This window comes from Leishmania mexicana, chromosome 34, assembly GCF_000234665.1.
Source record: "Leishmania mexicana MHOM/GT/2001/U1103 complete genome, chromosome 34".
Classification (NCBI taxonomy): domain Eukaryota; phylum Euglenozoa; class Kinetoplastea; order Trypanosomatida; family Trypanosomatidae; genus Leishmania; species Leishmania mexicana.
The window spans coordinates 131,197-148,497 of NC_018338.1; the positions used below are offsets into that span (position 1 = coordinate 131,197).

The 17,301-nt window shown below is 57.9% G+C and overlaps 2 protein-coding genes across 2 annotated transcripts; both read left to right on the forward strand.

The window, feature by feature from the left end:
• Nucleotides 1–3,006: 3,006 nt before the first annotated feature.
• LMXM_34_0490 (conserved hypothetical protein) lies at nt 3,007–8,019 on the forward strand (the record flags this gene model as incomplete). The annotated part of the gene is made up of 1 exon (XM_003879002.1): nt 3,007–8,019. One exon carries the CDS (start codon nt 3,007–3,009, stop codon nt 8,017–8,019), a length of 5,013 nt encoding a protein of 1,670 aa, XP_003879051.1.
• A 5,633-nt stretch (nt 8,020–13,652) lies between these two features.
• Nucleotides 13,653–17,301, forward strand: LMXM_34_0500 (putative proteophosphoglycan ppg3; the record flags this gene model as incomplete). Its single annotated transcript, XM_003879003.1, has 1 exon — nt 13,653–17,301. A coding segment is annotated over one exon (3,649 nt), but the record flags the coding sequence as incomplete, so codon positions are not given.

Sequence of the window (17,301 nt, forward strand, 5' to 3'; positions counted from 1 at the left end):
AAATCCGCACAGTCGCGCGTCCACGCGACCCGATCGCGTCAACCCCCCCCCCCCCAGGGGGGACGTTCGCACTGAAGGAAAGGAGAAGAGAGAGAGCGGTCATCATTTTCGCCGTGTCTTATTCCTTTCGGTCTACCTGTGCCTCCCCCCTCCCCCTCCCCCCCACACACACACGCTGTCACGGCTTGTTGCCCCCTTCCTGTCTCTCTGCAGTGTGTAGATCTTTTTGGGTTTTCTCTGTTGGCTTTTGCGCGTTGTGTCTTCGTCATCGAAGCCTTTCATCTCGCGTTCCTCTCATATCTTCCCTCTCCCTCCCGTTTTTGGCTTGTTGTTCTGGTGCACGCGCGCTCCCCCTTTTTGTGCATGCCATCATCTACCATTGGCTGGTGGGGTGCATCATCTTAAAGCTCGCTGAGCGAAACCAGCGACACCAAGAGGCAGAGGGGACAAAGGAAAACAATAAAGAAACAAAAGCCGTCTTCTCTTCTTGTGCCCCCTCCCGGCTTTAATTGTGCCATTCGCATCCGCTTGCTCCATTCTCTTTCTGTAGGATCCGTTACTGCTCTCCTTGTTTGCGCTTCACCACTTCGCTCTCCGTGTGTGTATCGACCTGCCCAGCTGTCGATGTGTGCGTGCGTGCGTGTGTGTGTGTGTTACCGCTTCCATCTTTTTCTTGTTGCTGTTGGTGGTGGTTCATGATTGTTCGTTGAGCGCCTCACTGTACTCTCACTTCTCTCTGCTTCCCCTTTTCGTTTCCATGTGTGTGCCTGCCTGGTTACCTTTTCGGATTACTTCCTCAAGCGTTCGCTCTCTTTCCGCCTCCTCTCCTGGTGCCCTCCACTCTCGACGAGGTATCGTCTGCAAGGTACGCTCGCCTGCACGACGCACACGAACAGCAGGTAACACGGTGGCCGTCTCCCTCGTGGACTGGTGCGTGAAATTTGTTTCTCTGTTTATACGAGTGAACACGGGAGAGCTGCGCTGTGGCGGACTGTGGCGCGGGTGCCGTTGACAAAGGAGACGGGCTTTCGGGAAGGAAAGAGTTTGACCGGCGTGTCTCTCGCGACGCTCACTTTACACACGTGCGCAAACGACGGCCCAGCAAATTAGGAAACTGCCAGGCGATATTAGATAAGCCGTATCCACAGAAGGCAAACTTCATGCGCGCTTACCCCACATGCTCACACACACACACACGTTTGTAAAGAAAAGCGGAAAAGACGAGACAAAATCTAGAGGAGGAGAGGGTTGGGAAGCCGCGCGGGCTCGCATCTCCCTCGCGCTAGACAACCTCTGTCCCGGCAAGAGCCACTGCCGTTCGAAGAAGCAAGGGAAAAGGCAAAAGACAGACTGAAGGAACGGAAAAAAGAAATAGCGATTCGGGAGGCGAGCGGGTGACTCCTGTGCTTGCGTACCGCTACGCTCAACACCTCCGCTGCCGTTGTTGACGCCAACGAGTGGCGAAGAAAGCAGAACATTGCACTGCCACCGTTTCTCGACACGCTTCTCTTCAGCGTGCCGCTCTTCCAGCCAACGCCTGTACCTTCGTCCCTCCCGCCCCACCCCCACCCCCAGCATCGTATCAACGTTCGTCTGGCGGTATCGTGCTGTCATTGCCGTTCGTTGGCCTCAACTCACGTTTCTCCCAATACACGAACGCTGTGTGCGCCCGTCTCTGGCGGGCGTGTCTGTCTGTCGGTGCGCGTGCGTGAGAACGGGAGAAGGGGGGACACAAGAGGGAAGCGTTGGCTGTTTTCGCTTCACACGCCATCATTCTTCTCCCCCTTTCTTTTCTTTTGGCTGACCCACGTCTTCCCCTTGTGCTGTTGTACTTCCCTCCTTGTCCCCCTCTCACCTCTTTTCGCATACACGTGCGCCGCTGTGCGCCGTCTTTGCCCCATCCCCTTCACAAACTCTCGCGCGTGCACGGGCAGTGCTTGAGGGTCTTGTGCACCCCGCACAATTTGTTGGTGGTCGACATATCATGCGCGTAACAGCGCATCGGTATGGACGCGTGTGCCAGAGATCTCTACGTTGACAGACATACCCATCCAAGACCGCGGGTGGCCGTCTCATTCGACGCAGCGACAAGCCAAGTCTGCGAGAACGAGCGCGGTGGGACGTGACGCACACTCACAGACGCAAAACGAAGGGGGGCGCCGGTGAATTTTCTCTCTTCCGCATCGCGCTGTTCTTGTTTCTGGCGACGCAGCTTCCACGAAAGCCGCCGCTTCCACATAACCGAGCAGCGGGGAAGTGAAGCTTGCACACGCAAGATAGACACGCCCATACGGAGGCACGGAGCCAAAGGGAAGAGGAGCCAAGATTGAAGAGAGACGCGAGAAAGCCGGGCACGCCTGACTGGAGTTGTGCGTGCGTGCATGCGTCTCTTTGTGCGGACTACGCTGTTTCTCTGCTCGCCTTGCCTTACCACCACCACCACCACCACCGCTCAGCTCTCTCTCTTTTTCGTTTGTTGCGCGTAGCCCATACGCGCCTTTTTTCCCCCTTCTTGTGGTTGTGTGTCGCGTTACGTTGTCGCGTGTTTGCCGTGCCCTTTACGGTTTTGCCTTTGTGCGTGTGTGTGTGTGTCCGCTTTCTTCTCGATTTCGAGGAATTATTTCCTTGCGGCACACACAACGAAGAACAACAACACACCAACCCAACAACACGCACATCCCAGGCAAGCCGCCTCCCTCCCTCTCACAGAGCCACGCGCAGCGCAACACGGGCGCTTGCGCACCAAAATTGGTTTTGTTGCTGTTGATTTTTTAAACCAGCCATCATCCCCCCTCCCCCCACCCTTTTTTCCCATTTTAGGTACCTTCCCTCCCTCCCCTTTCCTATAAGAAGAAAAAAGGCCGCTACTTCCATCAACACGCACCACCTACACACCGCCGCTCTGCGTGCTTGTCAGCGGAAGCCGTGAGAAAGAGCCGTCCGTGTCTCCCTTTGTAGCAGCAACAGCAGCAGTGTAAAGGCGTCATGCAGCTGGTGAGTCAAACAATGAGCTGGAAAGCAATCTCTTTTTTCACCGGGTCCTTAAACCTGGAGGACGAGGTGAAGGTGCTGGGCGACTACGTCGTGGGCCATCGCCTCGGCGAGGGCGCGTACGGCTCCGTCTACGTTGTCAAGTACCTTCCATCGGGGGACCGTTTTGCGCTGAAGATTTTGCAGAAGCAGGGTCTCTTCACAAGCTCTGGCATCTACCCCGTCGCCTACTACGACGCAGACGGCGGCGCGTCACCGTCGGAGGCCGATGGCGCGGAGCCGCACCCACTCGGTGGGGCTCCTGTCCCCACGATGGCTACTCTGGCCAAGACCTTTGAGCAGCAGATAATCTCCGAGGCGATGGTGATGCAGGCCCTCGAGCACCCTCACGTTGTGAAGTTCTACAAGTTTCTGAATTCCACGACGGCCTTTTACTTTGTGATGGAGCTGGCGGAGGGTGGGAAGCTGTTAGACTTGATTCTCTCCAAAAGCTATTTGGCCGAGGACGAGGCGCACATCTACTTCCAGCAGCTCATCTCTGCCATCGACTACTGCCACCGCAACGGGGTTGCGCACAAGGACTTGAAGGCAGAGAACTTGCTGCTGAGCGACGACGGCCGCCTCTTGGTGTGTGACTTCGGCTTCTCCTCAAAAATTGCCAAGGAGAACATCGACGACCCGGAGCAGACAATCGGCACGGGCGGCAACGCCGCTCTCCTCGACGCCATTAACAACGGAGGCATGTTCGGGACGCTGCACTACACCAGCCCGGAGGCAGTGATGGCGTCCTCGCAGCAGTGGACGCTCACCTTTGCGGGCGACATGGCGGTGCCGGCAGAGGCTTTGGGAATCCCGGAGGACCAACAACAGGGTGGTCACGCTCGCTACTCGCCTTCTTCCGCGACACCCTGGTCCAGCTTCAGCACCTCGTCATCCGCGGCGTCACACGCGTCGTCGTGCAGCGGCTCGTTGGCGCGAGGGTGGCGACGGAAGGCAGCAGAGGTGGTTACCTCAAAACACTGGACGGCGCGCGGCAAAGTCAGCGGTGCCTCCCTGCGCACGTCAAACAGCACCAATGTGACAGACGAGGCAGGAGCGGCGCGCAAGCCATCGGTGGAGAAGAGACGGCCGCAGCCTGATTCTTTGACCTCACTGCCGTCCGCCGCCGAGGCCGCCGCCCCGGGCTCTTCTCTGCACCGCGCTGGTAGCACCCACAGCCTCGCCAGCGCCACCAACGGCCACAGACACAAATGGGTGTTGCCCACTAGCGGGCTTAATAAGGTCGGGGAGGGGCTTAGCATCCTCGTAAAATCCCTCATGGGCAGCGGCAGTAGCAGCAGTGGCGGTCACCACCATCGCCATCGAAGCCGTGACTCGCATGCGCGCAGCGGCCACGCTAAGTCGCCGCAAGAGAAGCAGGCAGCAATAGTTGTGCCATCAAGCGCTAATGCCAAGGTCAAACAGAAGCGCTCGAGCAGCAGTGCCGCTCTTTCCGTCGGCGGAGAAGCGGAAGGGGGCACCTCTGTGGCGCATCAGCCGCTGCAGCATCTGCGCACCAACGCTTCCTCACAGGCGCGTGTGCCGCCGCTATCCTCCGGTGCGTCGCCGTCCACGTCCCCCACCACCTCATCCTTTGCGAGCCCACAATTCCACGAGTCGGTGGTCGCGGCAGCAGCCTCTATCGCCGGCTCCTCAAGCGCTACCGGGGCCGCAAAGCTCAGCATGCTCTCTTCACTCGCCGGTAGCCCAACTGACTGGAAGTCTGCCATCACGTCACCAGCACGCTACCGCCCAGGGACGAAGGACGGTATTGCCGTTTCCGACGCCAACGCGGGTGACCTCGGTCCTTCCGCCACGGCACTCGACAGGGATGCAGTGGGTGCGCAGCCGCTGCCTCTGCCGCTACCACAGACAACCGCCTTGACGCTGAATGCGCCGAACTCGAGGAGCGCGTCACCGCAGGCCTCCCATCACGGTCACCAGGCTCATGAGCACAAGCATCACCATCACCGCCATCGGCAGCCGCAGTCCAACAGCAGTAGCCAGATTTTGGGCACTTCGACGCCATACAAGTCGCAGCCCATCATTGTGGACCCTTTTCAGCAAGACTTGTGGAGCGCCGGCGTCATTCTCTTCTTCATGCTGACCGGCCGGTTGCCCTTCGAAGGCCGAGACGAAGAGGAGACCCTGCACTTGATTCAGGTGAACGAGTTCGCCTTTGACGACGAGGAGGCCCAGCGCATCTCACCGGCCGCGCGGAGGTTGGTGGCACAGATGTTGGCCCCAGAGCCAACGGACCGACCCACCATCGAGCAGATTATCACAAACCCATGGTTTATGCGGGACTTGCAGATCGAGAAGGACTTCCCGCACCGCAAGGACCTGATGGAGGCGTTGGGCAGCGCGAGGCCGGACTCGGCACTCCGGCACCCTCTCCCTCAAAAGTCTGCCAAAGGAGCGGGGCTCGCGGCGGACGGATGCGTGGGGCCCAGCGGGGCCGCCGTCCGCGGCAGCGACGCAAGCTCCTGGATGAGCACCAGCCATGGCGTGTCCGGTTCTTGTGGCAGCAACGCGGCCAACGCTGTTGCAGTGTCGCCTTGCTTCCACTCCTTCGCCCCTGACGTGCGCGCGCCTGTGCCGCTGGTGCCGCCGCGCATCACCTCATGCAACACAGGACCGTCTGCACATCCCGGCGCGCCCAGCATCAGCCCCGGCTCCGACCAGCACCGCGACGCTTTCGCACCCACGACCTGCAACTTCTTGGACTTCTCTACGCACCACTCCGTCACCCCAGAGGAGGAGTGGGCGCTCGAGACAGCATTTCGGAAGGTGGACTTGGACGGCTACGGCTGCATCACGCGGGACCAGGTGCGCGACATGCTCACGACCCTCCACGGTGACGTGGTCCCAACCGAAGACGTCGACGAGCTTGTGCGTCTCTTCACTGGCGATGCGAGTGCCGCTAGCATCACCTTCCAGCAGTTTCGCGATGCGTGGGTGCGCAAGGACCTGGCCCACATACCCTTCACTCACAACAGCGAGTTTCAGCTGGCCAACATCATTGAGACGGAGATGGGCGCGGTTGAGCGGGAGGTGGTGCGGCAGCTGAGGACGGCGTTCAACAGCCTCGACGAGAACCACCGCGGCGTCATTCAGCTCCATCAGGTGCAGCGCATCTTTGAAAAGTGTCACATAGCTGTGCACAAGGAGGAGTGTCTCTCCTTTATCAAGTACTTCCACGAGACAGAGCTGGCTTGCTGCCATAATCGGGCTTCCCTCTATTCGCGGCGGTGGGGGCCGGCGCCCAGCACGATGAGCCTCTTGCACGCCTCTGTGGCAGCATCGCCGCGGAGATGTGCAAAAGTCCATCCGCTGCCCACCGCGACAGGCGCCACGCAGGGCGGGAGTCCAGCGACGACGCACGACGGCGCCACCACACTCAAACTGCCGCCCGAAAAGGGCGATTCTGACACCGCCACCACCACCACCGCTGGCGGCACAACCTCCAGCGGCTCGCCGGTCACGTCCCAGGGGGCGCCGAAATCCCCCTTGTCGCCGTCTTCCATCACCGTCTCCTTCAACTCTTTCGTGCGCGGCATCGTGAAGAGCGACATTCTGCTGAAACACCCCCTTGGGCGCCGGCTGGCTGCCGCCACGAACCTCGCCGCGCTGTTTCAGTCCCGCAACGTGATGGAGTGCGTGCGGCACGGCTTTCTTGTCGCTGGTGTGCAGAACGTCATTTTGGCGAAACTGGCAAGCATGCCGGAGCGACTGCAGCTGTTGTACTCAGACGAGGTGGCCTCCAACGCTGAGAACGTCTACTCGTTTCGGTACCTGGGTTCCTCGGCGCTGGTGACGGGGGCCACGACGAGCACGGCGACACCGCCGATGTCTTCGCCGCTGGTGGCCATGGCGGCGAGCGCAGGCCCGGCGACGACTAGCTTTCCTCTGGGATTGCAAGGCAGCTGTGCGGCTCAGCACCGCACCCACGCCACCCCGGCTGTGTCTTCACTGCAACGACGCACTGTCAGCTCAGATGCTGGCAATGGCGCAACAGGCAGCACTGCGGCGACGATCAACGCTGGCACCCACCCCCATAACCCCAGCCCTTGCTTCTCTGGCCGAAGCATCGTGCGCTCACGCGCCACGTGCACGAAGCCGTCGTCTGCCAGCCCCCACACTCTCGCGCGAGCAAACTCACACCGTTTTGCGGTACACTTCCCTAGCCCAGAGAAGACCAGCGGCAGCACGCTCACAAGTTGCAGCACCTTCTCCTCGCAGTCGCAACGAAGCCCCACTGTGTCGAGGCATCGTTCGTCAAGCCGCCCCCGAGCGACGGGCGGCGCCACTGCACGCCCGATGACATCGAAGAGCGCTAGCGCCAGGGAAACGGCTTCAAGCCACTCCGTTGTCCTTTCCTGTCCCTCCAACTCGCTGCAACACTCCCCGACGTGGCTTTGCGCTCGTCGACTGCATCTGGGCGAGCAGGACGCGCACACCGACCCTCGCCACGACACGGGTCTCGGCAGTGACGGCGTTTGTGGCGACACACAAAGCTTCCCTTCCTGTCCGCACAACAGCTCCTCCGCCGTGAGCACCGCCATCGGCGACACTCATAGTAAGCGCAGCCGCGCTGCCCTCTCCTCCGGCGTGGGGGAGGAACTCAGGGGCACGAACATCACACCGGCAATTGGTGAGCGGCGGAGGGTCAAGGAGAATGTCACGCAGCTCCCCTTCCCCTCCATCACAAGCGCGGTCGCCATCCTGCCGACGACGTCAGCGACTCTGGCACCTCGAGCAATGGCCTACAGCAGGAGTGACGCGGTGGCGCTGGTGAATGGCGTGTGCGACATGGACGTTATTCTGTCGCCTGCCAGTCTGGGCTACACGATGGTGCAGTTCCGCTGCGTTCACGGCAAAACAAGCGACTTTCACGAAGCCGTGGCATTTATTTCGAATGTCCTCGAGATGGAGCGAGAGCAGGCGATGCTAGACACCATGACGCGCGGAGAGAGTGAGCTCATGTGAGGAGAATTCGAGGCCCGTAAGCAACGTGGTGCGTGTGTGTGTGTGCATGTATATGTATTACGTGTATATATATATATGTGTGTGTATGTGTGCTGGAAGAAGACGACGGAATATGGCAGGTGCAACAAACGCCTCGTCTCCCTCCCTCCATCATCTTTCGCTGCGACTCTACGCCAATAGGGCAAGAAACACACACACACACACACACACACATATACACACAAGCGAGCAAGAAAAAAAAGAAAACTGGAAAGTACGCAGTAACGGTGCCGATGGCCGCCGTTTGAGACCCGCTGCGGGTGCGGCGCACCTGCTGCCTTGCCGCCTCCCCTCCCCCGAACTCCCTCCCCCTCGGGAACGGCTCTCCTGGACAGTCGATGGCGCACACAACCGCGTGCGACTTCCTCCACGCCTGCTCTTTGTCAGAGAGGGTGCTGCCGGTGTGCGCCACATGGATGACGTGTCCTCTACTCGCTGTCTTCTCCCTCTCCACCGCTCGCCTTCTCCGTGTCTCCTCCCTCTCTTGGCGCATGCACGCGCTGCGACGCACACATGTGGATATCGACCACGACAAACGGCGATCGCCTCTTATTCCCTCTCTTGCCGTGTTGCTTCGCCGAAGTAACGACACATATTGGAGAGCACGAGCATGAGTGAAGGAAGCGGATCGCGTCAGTAACAAAGTCGTTTATACCGTTCAGTCGAAGAAAAACGTGCATCGGCAAGGCAGCCTGCATATAAAGTTCTTTTGCCTTTCTCTGAGTCACTCGCGAGCGGCATCCCAGCGTCCTTTGCTGTGCCCTTGCAAGTTGTAGAAAACAAGGCAGACCGCTGCTGAGGTTTGTGTCCATACGTCCGTACACCGACACTCACCCACGTCCTTCCTCTTTCTTTCGCTTGTGGTGCGCTCATTGACTCGGCACGCGTCTGTGCCTGCTCGATCGACCAACACACGTACACACACTCGCTTGTGCGTCGACATCCATACGGAGAACATAGCTCTTCAGCTCTCCTCCCTGCATCGCCGTAGGTTTTTCCTTGTGCGTGTGCACGCGTCAGTCCTGCATCGGCCCCACCGCCACGGGCACGCTCTCCTGTGCCCGTCTATTTTTTTTCTATTCTTCATTTGTGTTCTCTCTTTTTTCTGATTGTTTCACCATCCCCCTCTCCCCTCCCTCCCTCCCTCCCAAACAGTCTCAGTGTACTTTTTTTTCCTCCTTGGTCTGCATGCGTGTTGTATGTATTTTCCTTTTGATTCTGTAAATATTTGTGTGTGCCTTCTCTGGGTTGTATTCCGCTCTGTGCGCTCCCATACGTCACCATCAATTTTTTCTTTTTTTTCGAAAAGGAAAAAAAATCGTTTTTGTTTTTCGTGTGTGCGCGTGCGTGTCTCACTGCTCCCTCCCTCCTCTCCCTCCCCCCGTTTCTCTCTGTCTTCCTCTCTCTCTCTGCCTGTGTTCTCGTTGGCCACTACACACATCCGCTCGTTTTCTGCGCAAGACACACACACACACACACACACACACACCTCCCCCCTCCCCAAGACAACAACATAAAAGAAGAAAACGGGGGAAAAAGGAAATCGGCACAACCCAAACGGTGCACGTAAAGAGGCAACGAGAAGCGAGAAGCAGCAAGAAGCAGCGAGAAGACAACCGTGCGCGAAGATAAGGGCGCCCATTCTCTTTCCATTTTACTTATACAGGGTTTTTCTTACTTTTTTTTTGTTGTTGTTTGCGTGGCCAGTGTCTCTCTCTCTCCTCCTCTCCGGAGGGTTTGTGTGCGTGTACTACCATACGCTCTGTGCCTGTGCCTGTGCCCCCTCCCCCTCCCCTCCCCCGACTTCCCCCGTCCCCGTCAAAGGCGACCCTTCACTTCTTTCCTCTTCTCTAGCTCCTCTCTGCCCATCGCGGGTTTCTAGGCACCGTCACCAGTACCCCCCCCTCCCCCACAGCCCCCCGCGTTACGTGTGTTCGTGTACGTGTGTGTGTTCCCGCTCCTGCTAGGCGAGAGAGTTATCATTCGTGACACACACACGCAAGACAACGCCCCTCATAAGGACCCTTCCCTCCCCCTGCAAGACCCAAAAAAAATTCGTCAAAGAACGCAAGAAGAGCGAAAAAAAAAGTGCGAGGTGGTGCCAAGGTAAACAACCAAGCAAATCACGCCGGCGTTTTCGAAGGGTAAGAATTAAACGCGAAGTCCTCTACGCTACGAGTTTGTCCGTGTGGAGGATTTTTTCGTCGAGCGCGTATTCTCTGTGGCGTCTCTCTTCCTCTCCTCGCTACACCCTTGTCTGCTGGCCTCCTGCAGTTGCCCATTAGCTTCCTTGATTTCTTGCTTACGCCTGGTCGTTTTTTCTTCGCTGCCAGCGACCGTTGTTTCTTTCTTTGTTTGATTTTTTTGTCCTTCTTCTTCTGTTGTAAACCTTTTTTGTTGTTCCTCATTTTTTCGAAGGTTTGCGCTTATTCATCCCTATTCCCCCCCCTCTCTCTCTCCTTCCCCTCCCTCGCCGCTCGGTTCCTGCCCTGCCTACTTCTGCCCGTTTAGGTGCGTGCACCCCTTTTTCTCTCTTCGATCGCTGTGTGCGTAAGCGTCCGTGCGCGTGCTTCAGCAAACAGCAACAGCAGCAGATCTCCATATCTGTAGTTCAACTCACTCTCCTCACTCTTTGTATGCTTTGTGTCTGGTCGTTTTTCATCGTCACGTACTGTTCTCCGACGTGGCGTTCTCGGCAACAAAACGCGCGCAACCGTCAACACATCGACATCCTTTGTTTGTTTTCTGTTGTCCTTTCCGTGGTTCTAGTATTTCTTTTTTGTGCATGTGACATAGCCCATCGGTTTCCCGCTCCTTTCTCAGCTCCCCACCATCTGTTCTACCATATCATCGACTAACTTCAGCAGCGGCCACCACTCCTTCCCTTTTTCTCTCTGTCGTGTCCTTCCGGCGTGCATTATCAGCCATCATCTCTCGATACCGCTGGTGTGCGTGCGCAGGATACTCTTCTCCCTGTGTTGTAAAGCTGTATTCATTGACTAGGAACGTTTGCTTCCTCATTCTTCGTAAATACACCCAACGTCGTGCGCGCTTGTGCAGGCAGGCAAAATAAACAACGAAAAAAGGTCACGGAGAGCAAGAGAGAAAAAGAGAGACACACACACACTCTTCCTTCCCTCCGCGTCCCTCCAAAACAACAAGGAGCAACCAGAGCACCGTCGTCTTACTTTTTTTGTTGTTGTTGCTCGTCGTGTATCTGCTCTTGCACTGTTGATTTTTCTCTCCGCTCAGCCCCCGCCTCTTCCCCCCTCCCCCAGCAGTGTCCTCCTCTGTGTCTACGACAGTGTACTGTGTGCGTGTTTCTGCCATCTTCTCTTTCTCTACCTTTTTGTTTTCCGACACATTTTTCTTATTTCAATTTTTTTTTCCGACGTTCTGCCCTTATCTTCCTTGTGCACCAAACAAAGGCGAAAAGCGTCACTGTGCGGCGACCTACGACGTTGCATTTATCGAAAGCAGCAACTATCCGCTTACAGGACACGCACGGGAAGGCAACTCCGCTGTACAAGAGCGGAAGGCGATCGTGGAAAGGGGGAAAGAAGTATACGGAAGCCACCAGCTCGAACGAGGAAGAGTCTTCACCACAAGAACGTTTTTTTTTCCTCTTGTGTGCGTGTCTTCTTTTGTTGGCGGTGGTGTTGCTGTTGGTAGCCCGTGCACGCTCTCTCCACAACATACGACGTGTACGAACGCCATCATCATCAGGGGCCTCTCTCTCTTTCTCTCTCCCCCGACTTCGCCTCGGCATCAACGCTCGGCTGCATTTCTTTTTATTATTATTTTGTTGTTTTTTCCTACACGTTGACCTTTATTCCTTCTCTGTCTGTGCACTTTTTCAAGTACACACACACATACATATATATATATATACTTATATATACTACTTCTCCTATTCTATATATATATATATTATTATTATTATTACTATTATTATTATTATTATTATTGCGCGTGGGTGAAACGACGACTCGGACAACAATAAATACAAGGAAAAAGTAACGAAAGTCAGCCGTCGAGGAGAACAGAGGGTGCTCTGCCAGTGCGCCCTTTTTAGGTTGCCTGCCTTATTTTTTTTATATTTATTTCTTTCGTCTGCTTTCACGTCCCATACTCTTTCAGCACCCCGAAGCAAAGCCCAGTGGAAGTGCACGAACCACCATTCCTCTCCCGCCGCGATTTTCTTGTCTTCCTTTGCTCACATTTTGACGGCCCATCCATTTTTCTTTTTTTTTCTTTCTTTTGAGCCATCCGTTTTTTTTTTCTCCTCCTCCTCCACTTTCTTCTGCGCGTTCTTTTTCATTTTACGTCTCCATTTCGCAAGCTCGCGTTGAGGTGATCAAGCCACCATTGCTCTCTCACTCTCGTACCACTGGACTGCTCCGCAGCGGAGTCGAGGGAGAAGGCAATAGGTGAGGCACGCGAGGGAGGATCCGAAAAAAAAAGGGGAAGAAAAAAATTGCCGGACAAAAAAAGACCGCCGTTAGTGTCTCAGTTGTGTGGAGTGCACCATCCCCTGTCTAATTTTTTCTCCTCCTCCGAACAAGAAAAGACAAGAGCAGTTGTTTGTGTCGACAGCAGTGGAAGAAGCAAACCGCAGCGAACACCCATATACATTCACAAAGCCATACAGAATTCTGACTCGTTTTGCTTTACTGCCACTCTCCACGTCCACCACCCATCACCTCACACCCCTTTTTTTGTGCACATTCTGTGGGTGACGCGCCGCTCTTTTTCCAGAAGCACCCCCCCACCCCGCCGTTGACACTTGTTTTGCCTCTTCTCATTCTCCCCGCCACCCCACTACCGCCGTTTCATTGGCTTGCGCTTCTTCTGAGCTTCCCTTTTCGTCTCGCTACTGCCACCCCGCTCTCTCTCTCTCGCTGTGTGGCCCCCCTCTGTGCGTGTCTGCATTGGTGTTCGTCTTTTCCTTTTTTAGTTTTCGGGCCTCCTCTCCCTCCCACATCTGCAGTGCCCGTTCATTTTACGCCGTTTCTCGTATTCCCTCCCCCTCCCCCTTCCCTTTGTCTGTGTGTGTGACGGCTGACGGAACCAGCGTCATAAAAAAACGCGCAGAGGCACCGAGCCGAGCCCACAACGACATATATAAAGACATCGGCGGCAACAGCATTAGGAAACGTGGGAAACGTTAGTTCAACTATTTTTTGCAGAAAGAAAGAGAGGCAAAGACGTTGAAGAGGTGGCTGAGGGGGTGCGTTTTTTTTTTTTTGGTAAGGGCTATTGCGGTGGTTTGGTTTCGTCGTTGTCCCTCGGCGACTCTCACCGACCCGGTCGCCCTGCCTGTCTGTCCACCCGGCTCACTCGCTTCTTTTGCCTGTGCCTTTGCGTGCTTCTGTGGCATTCTTATTCTTTTTTTTCCGCCGTCTCTTAGGCACCACACACGTTGTCGTCACAGTAGAACTGCCCATCTTTCGCCGATCCTAGCCATCCTGGAGGAAAAACGGGAAATTTGTGAGCACGTGTGACCACCCACCCGTGTGACCGTCGTTGAAACCGCTGTTTTTTTTTCTGGTTTTTCTTTTTCGGTTGATCGCAGCAGGATTTTCGCCGCCATCATGTCTTTTCTCTCGCGCCGGTGCACGCGGCAGCACCCCGCCATCGCGGCGGCGCTGCTGTGCGTCGCGCTTTTGGCGTTTGTCTGCGTGGGTGTGCGCTCTGCGTCCGATGAGGCAGGCGCCCTCAACTGCTCCGCCCCCGTCCCGAACTACTCTGCCGCTGAGCAGAAGCACACTCGCATGTTTCTAGACACCATCAAGGCGGCCATTCCAGCCTTGGCTTCCGTGTGGACCTGCGACAATTTCTGCGCGCACGAGGGCGTGGAGTGCACAGAGGCCGGCCTGCATGTGCACCTCAACGTCAACGACCTCATCAGCAGCCTCCCTGAAATACCTGAGGGCGTTATCGGATCATCTGTTGTGGTAGCGAAGTTCACCTTCTCCGGCGACATCAACAACTTGAAGGGCACGTTGCCTATCAGCTGGCATCAGCTAACCTCGCTCTCCTCGTTTCTGTTCATCTCGACGGACACCGAAGATACGCCGCCACAGATGCGGGGAACTTCAATCAAAAACCGTGTGATGGCAAATGGTGCTGAAGTCATCCCAGCGGAATGGGAGAACACCGCCCCGCGTGACGGCTCTCTGCCTGTATCTCGGGTATCCGACAGCAATATGGTAGGCTCGCTGCACTCCGCATGGGCAGGGGTCAACACGAAGCACAGGAATTATCTCCAGAGTGGAATTGGTGGAAGAAGTCTTCCCGAGGAGTGGGGCAACATGTCGAACATTAGGGTTCTCAACCTGACGAACCTTAATCTCTCCGGAACGCTACCGGCTTCCTGGTCTTCCTTGAGCTTGCTTGAGCAACTCCACGTCGCGAACAACCAACTTCACGGTACTCTGCCAGCGTCGTGGGGGAGTCTGAAGAGCTTGATTGACCTGCAGCTGATTGGCAACAAGCTCACGGGTACTATTCCGCAAGAATGGGGTGAAATGACTGCACTCGAGAAAATCTCTCTCCAGCTTGACTACTGTACCTGCGTGCCACACAGCTGGATCACGCGGAATGTCGAAGTTAGACTCTACTCCACCGTTCTGGGTGTCGACTGTCCAATCACCTCAGATTGCGGCTCGAGCAGCAGCAGCAGCTCTGAACTGGAGTGTGATGGCCCCATTCCGTTTTACACAGCAAGCCAGCAGGTGCACACGCGCAACTTCCTTGAGGCGTTCAAGTACACAATTACAGCTCTGCAGCCGCTGTGGACCTGCACGAACTTCTGTGTCTGGGAGTATGTGCACTGCACACCGGCGGGTGTGGCAGTGGAGATTACTGGCACAGAGTTTTTCGGTTCTGTTCCCGAGGTACCCGCCGATGTGAACCCGTCGGAGGTGGTGGTAACCACGCTTGATTTCAGTCATAGCGTGTGGCTGGAGGGCAGGTATCCCAATAACTGGGCCTCGCTGACGTCTCTGCAGAAGGTGTCCTTTGCATACACTTCGATGTGGGGAACGCTGCCATCCCAGTGGGGTTCCATGTCCGTGCTGAAGTTCCTCGATTTAAGCTTCACGTGGACAGACGGTAAGTTCCCCGAGAGTTGGAGCCGCTTAGCGAACTTGGAGGTGCTCAGATTAGTGCATCTCACAATTCCGGATCACTTGCCGGCCTCGTGGAGCAGCATGAAAGCATTGCGGGAGCTCGACCTCGACAGCACCAGCGTGTCAGGCACGCTACCACCCTCCTGGGGCGCCCTCAAGAACCTCGAGATTCTATCTATGCCCAACAACAACATTGACGCGACTTTACCTGATGAATGGAGCTCGCTAACGCAGCTGCGAACCCTACACCTGCACCATAACAAGCTTGTCGGCTCTATCCCAGAGACCTACAACGCGATGGTTACCCTCACCCGTGTCAGCCTCGAAGTCAACCGACTCTGCGGCTGCCTCCCAAGTACATGGGCCGAGAAGAACGGTGTGTCCATGACCATCACCGCTCAGCCGGAGGTACTCGCTCCTGACTGCGCGACTGAGAACATCTGCGAGACACAGACAGAAAGTAGCAGCTCCGCCACCACCTCGTCTTCGTCGTCCGTGCCGTCCAGCAGCAGCTCCGCGCCGTCCTCGTCGTCTGCGCCGTCCAGCAGCAGCTCCGCACCGTCCTCGTCGTCCGCGCCGTCCAGCAGCAGCTCCGCGCCGTCCTCGTCGTCCGCGCCGTCCAGCAGCAGCTCCGCGCCATCCTCGTCGTCTGCGCCGTCCAGCAGCAGCTCTGCGCCGTCCTCGTCGTCCGCGCCGTCCAGCAGCAGCTCTGCGCCGTCCTCGTCGTCTGCGCCGTCCAGCAGCAGCTCCGCGCCGTCCTCGTCGTCCGCGCCGTCCAGCAGCAGCTCTGCGCCGTCCTCGTCGTCCGCGCCGTCCAGCAGCAGCTCTGCGCCGTCCTCGTCGTCCGCGCCGTCCAGCAGCAGCTCTGCGCCGTCCTCGTCGTCTGCGCCGTCCAGCAGCAGCTCCGCGCCGTCCTCGTCGTCTGCGCCGTCCAGCAGCAGCTCTGCGCCGTCCTCGTCGTCCGCGCCGTCCAGCAGCAGCTCTGCGCCGTCCTCGTCGTCTGCGCCGTCCAGCAGCAGCTCCGCGCCGTCCTCGTCGTCTGCGCCGTCCAGCAGCAGCTCTGCGCCGTCCTCGTCGTCTGCGCCGTCCAGCAGCAGCTCTGCGCCGTCCTCGTCGTCTGCGCCGTCCAGCAGCAGCTCTGCGCCGTCCTCGTCGTCCGCGCCGTCCAGCAGCAGCTCTGCGTCGTCCTCGTCGTCTGCGCCGTCCAGCAGCAGCTCTGCACCGTCCTCGTCGTCCGCGCCGTCCAGCAGCAGCTCTGCGCCGTCTTCGTCGTCCGCGCCGTCCAGCAGCAGCTCCGCGCCTTCCTCGTCGTCTGCACCGTCCAGCAGCAGCTCTGCGCCGTCCTCGTCGTCTGCGCCGTCCAGCAGCAGCTCCGCGCCGTCCTCGTCGTCCGCGCCGTCCAGCAGCAGCTCTGCGCCGTCTTCGTCGTCTGCGCCTTCCAGCAGCAGCTCTGCGCCGTCCTCGTCGTCTGCGCCGTCCAGCAGCAGCTCTGCGTCGTCTTCGTCGTCTGCGCCGTCCAGCAGCAGCTCCGCGCCTTCCTCGTCGTCCGCGCCGTCCAGCAGCAGCTCCGCGCCGTCCTCGTCGTCTGCGCCGTCCAGCAGCAGCTCTGCGCCGTCTTCGTCGTCTGCGCCGTCCAGCAGCAGCTCCGCGCCATCCTCGTCGTCTGCGCCGTCCAGCAGCAGCTCCGCGCCGTCCTCGTCGTCCGCGCCGTCCAGCAGCAGCTCTGCGTCGTCTTCGTCGTCTGCGCCGTCCAGCAGCAGCTCCGCGCCATCCTCGTCGTCCGCGCCGTCCAGCAGCAGCTCCGCGCCGTCCTCGTCGTCCGCGCCGTCCAGCAGCAGCTCTGCGCCGTCCTCGTCGTTCGCGCCGTCCAGCAGCAGCTCCGCACCGTCCTCGTCGTTTGCGCCGTTCAGCAGCAGCTCCGCACCGTGCTCGTCGTCCGCGCCGTCCAGCAGCAGCTCCGCGCCGTCCTCGTCGTCTGCGCCGTCCAGCAGCAGCTCCGCGCCGTCCTCGTCGTGTGCGCCGTCCAGCAGCAGCTCTGCTCCGTCCTCGTCGTCCGCGCCGTCCAGCAGCAGCTCTGCGCCGTCCTCGTCGTCCGCGCCGTCCAGCAGCA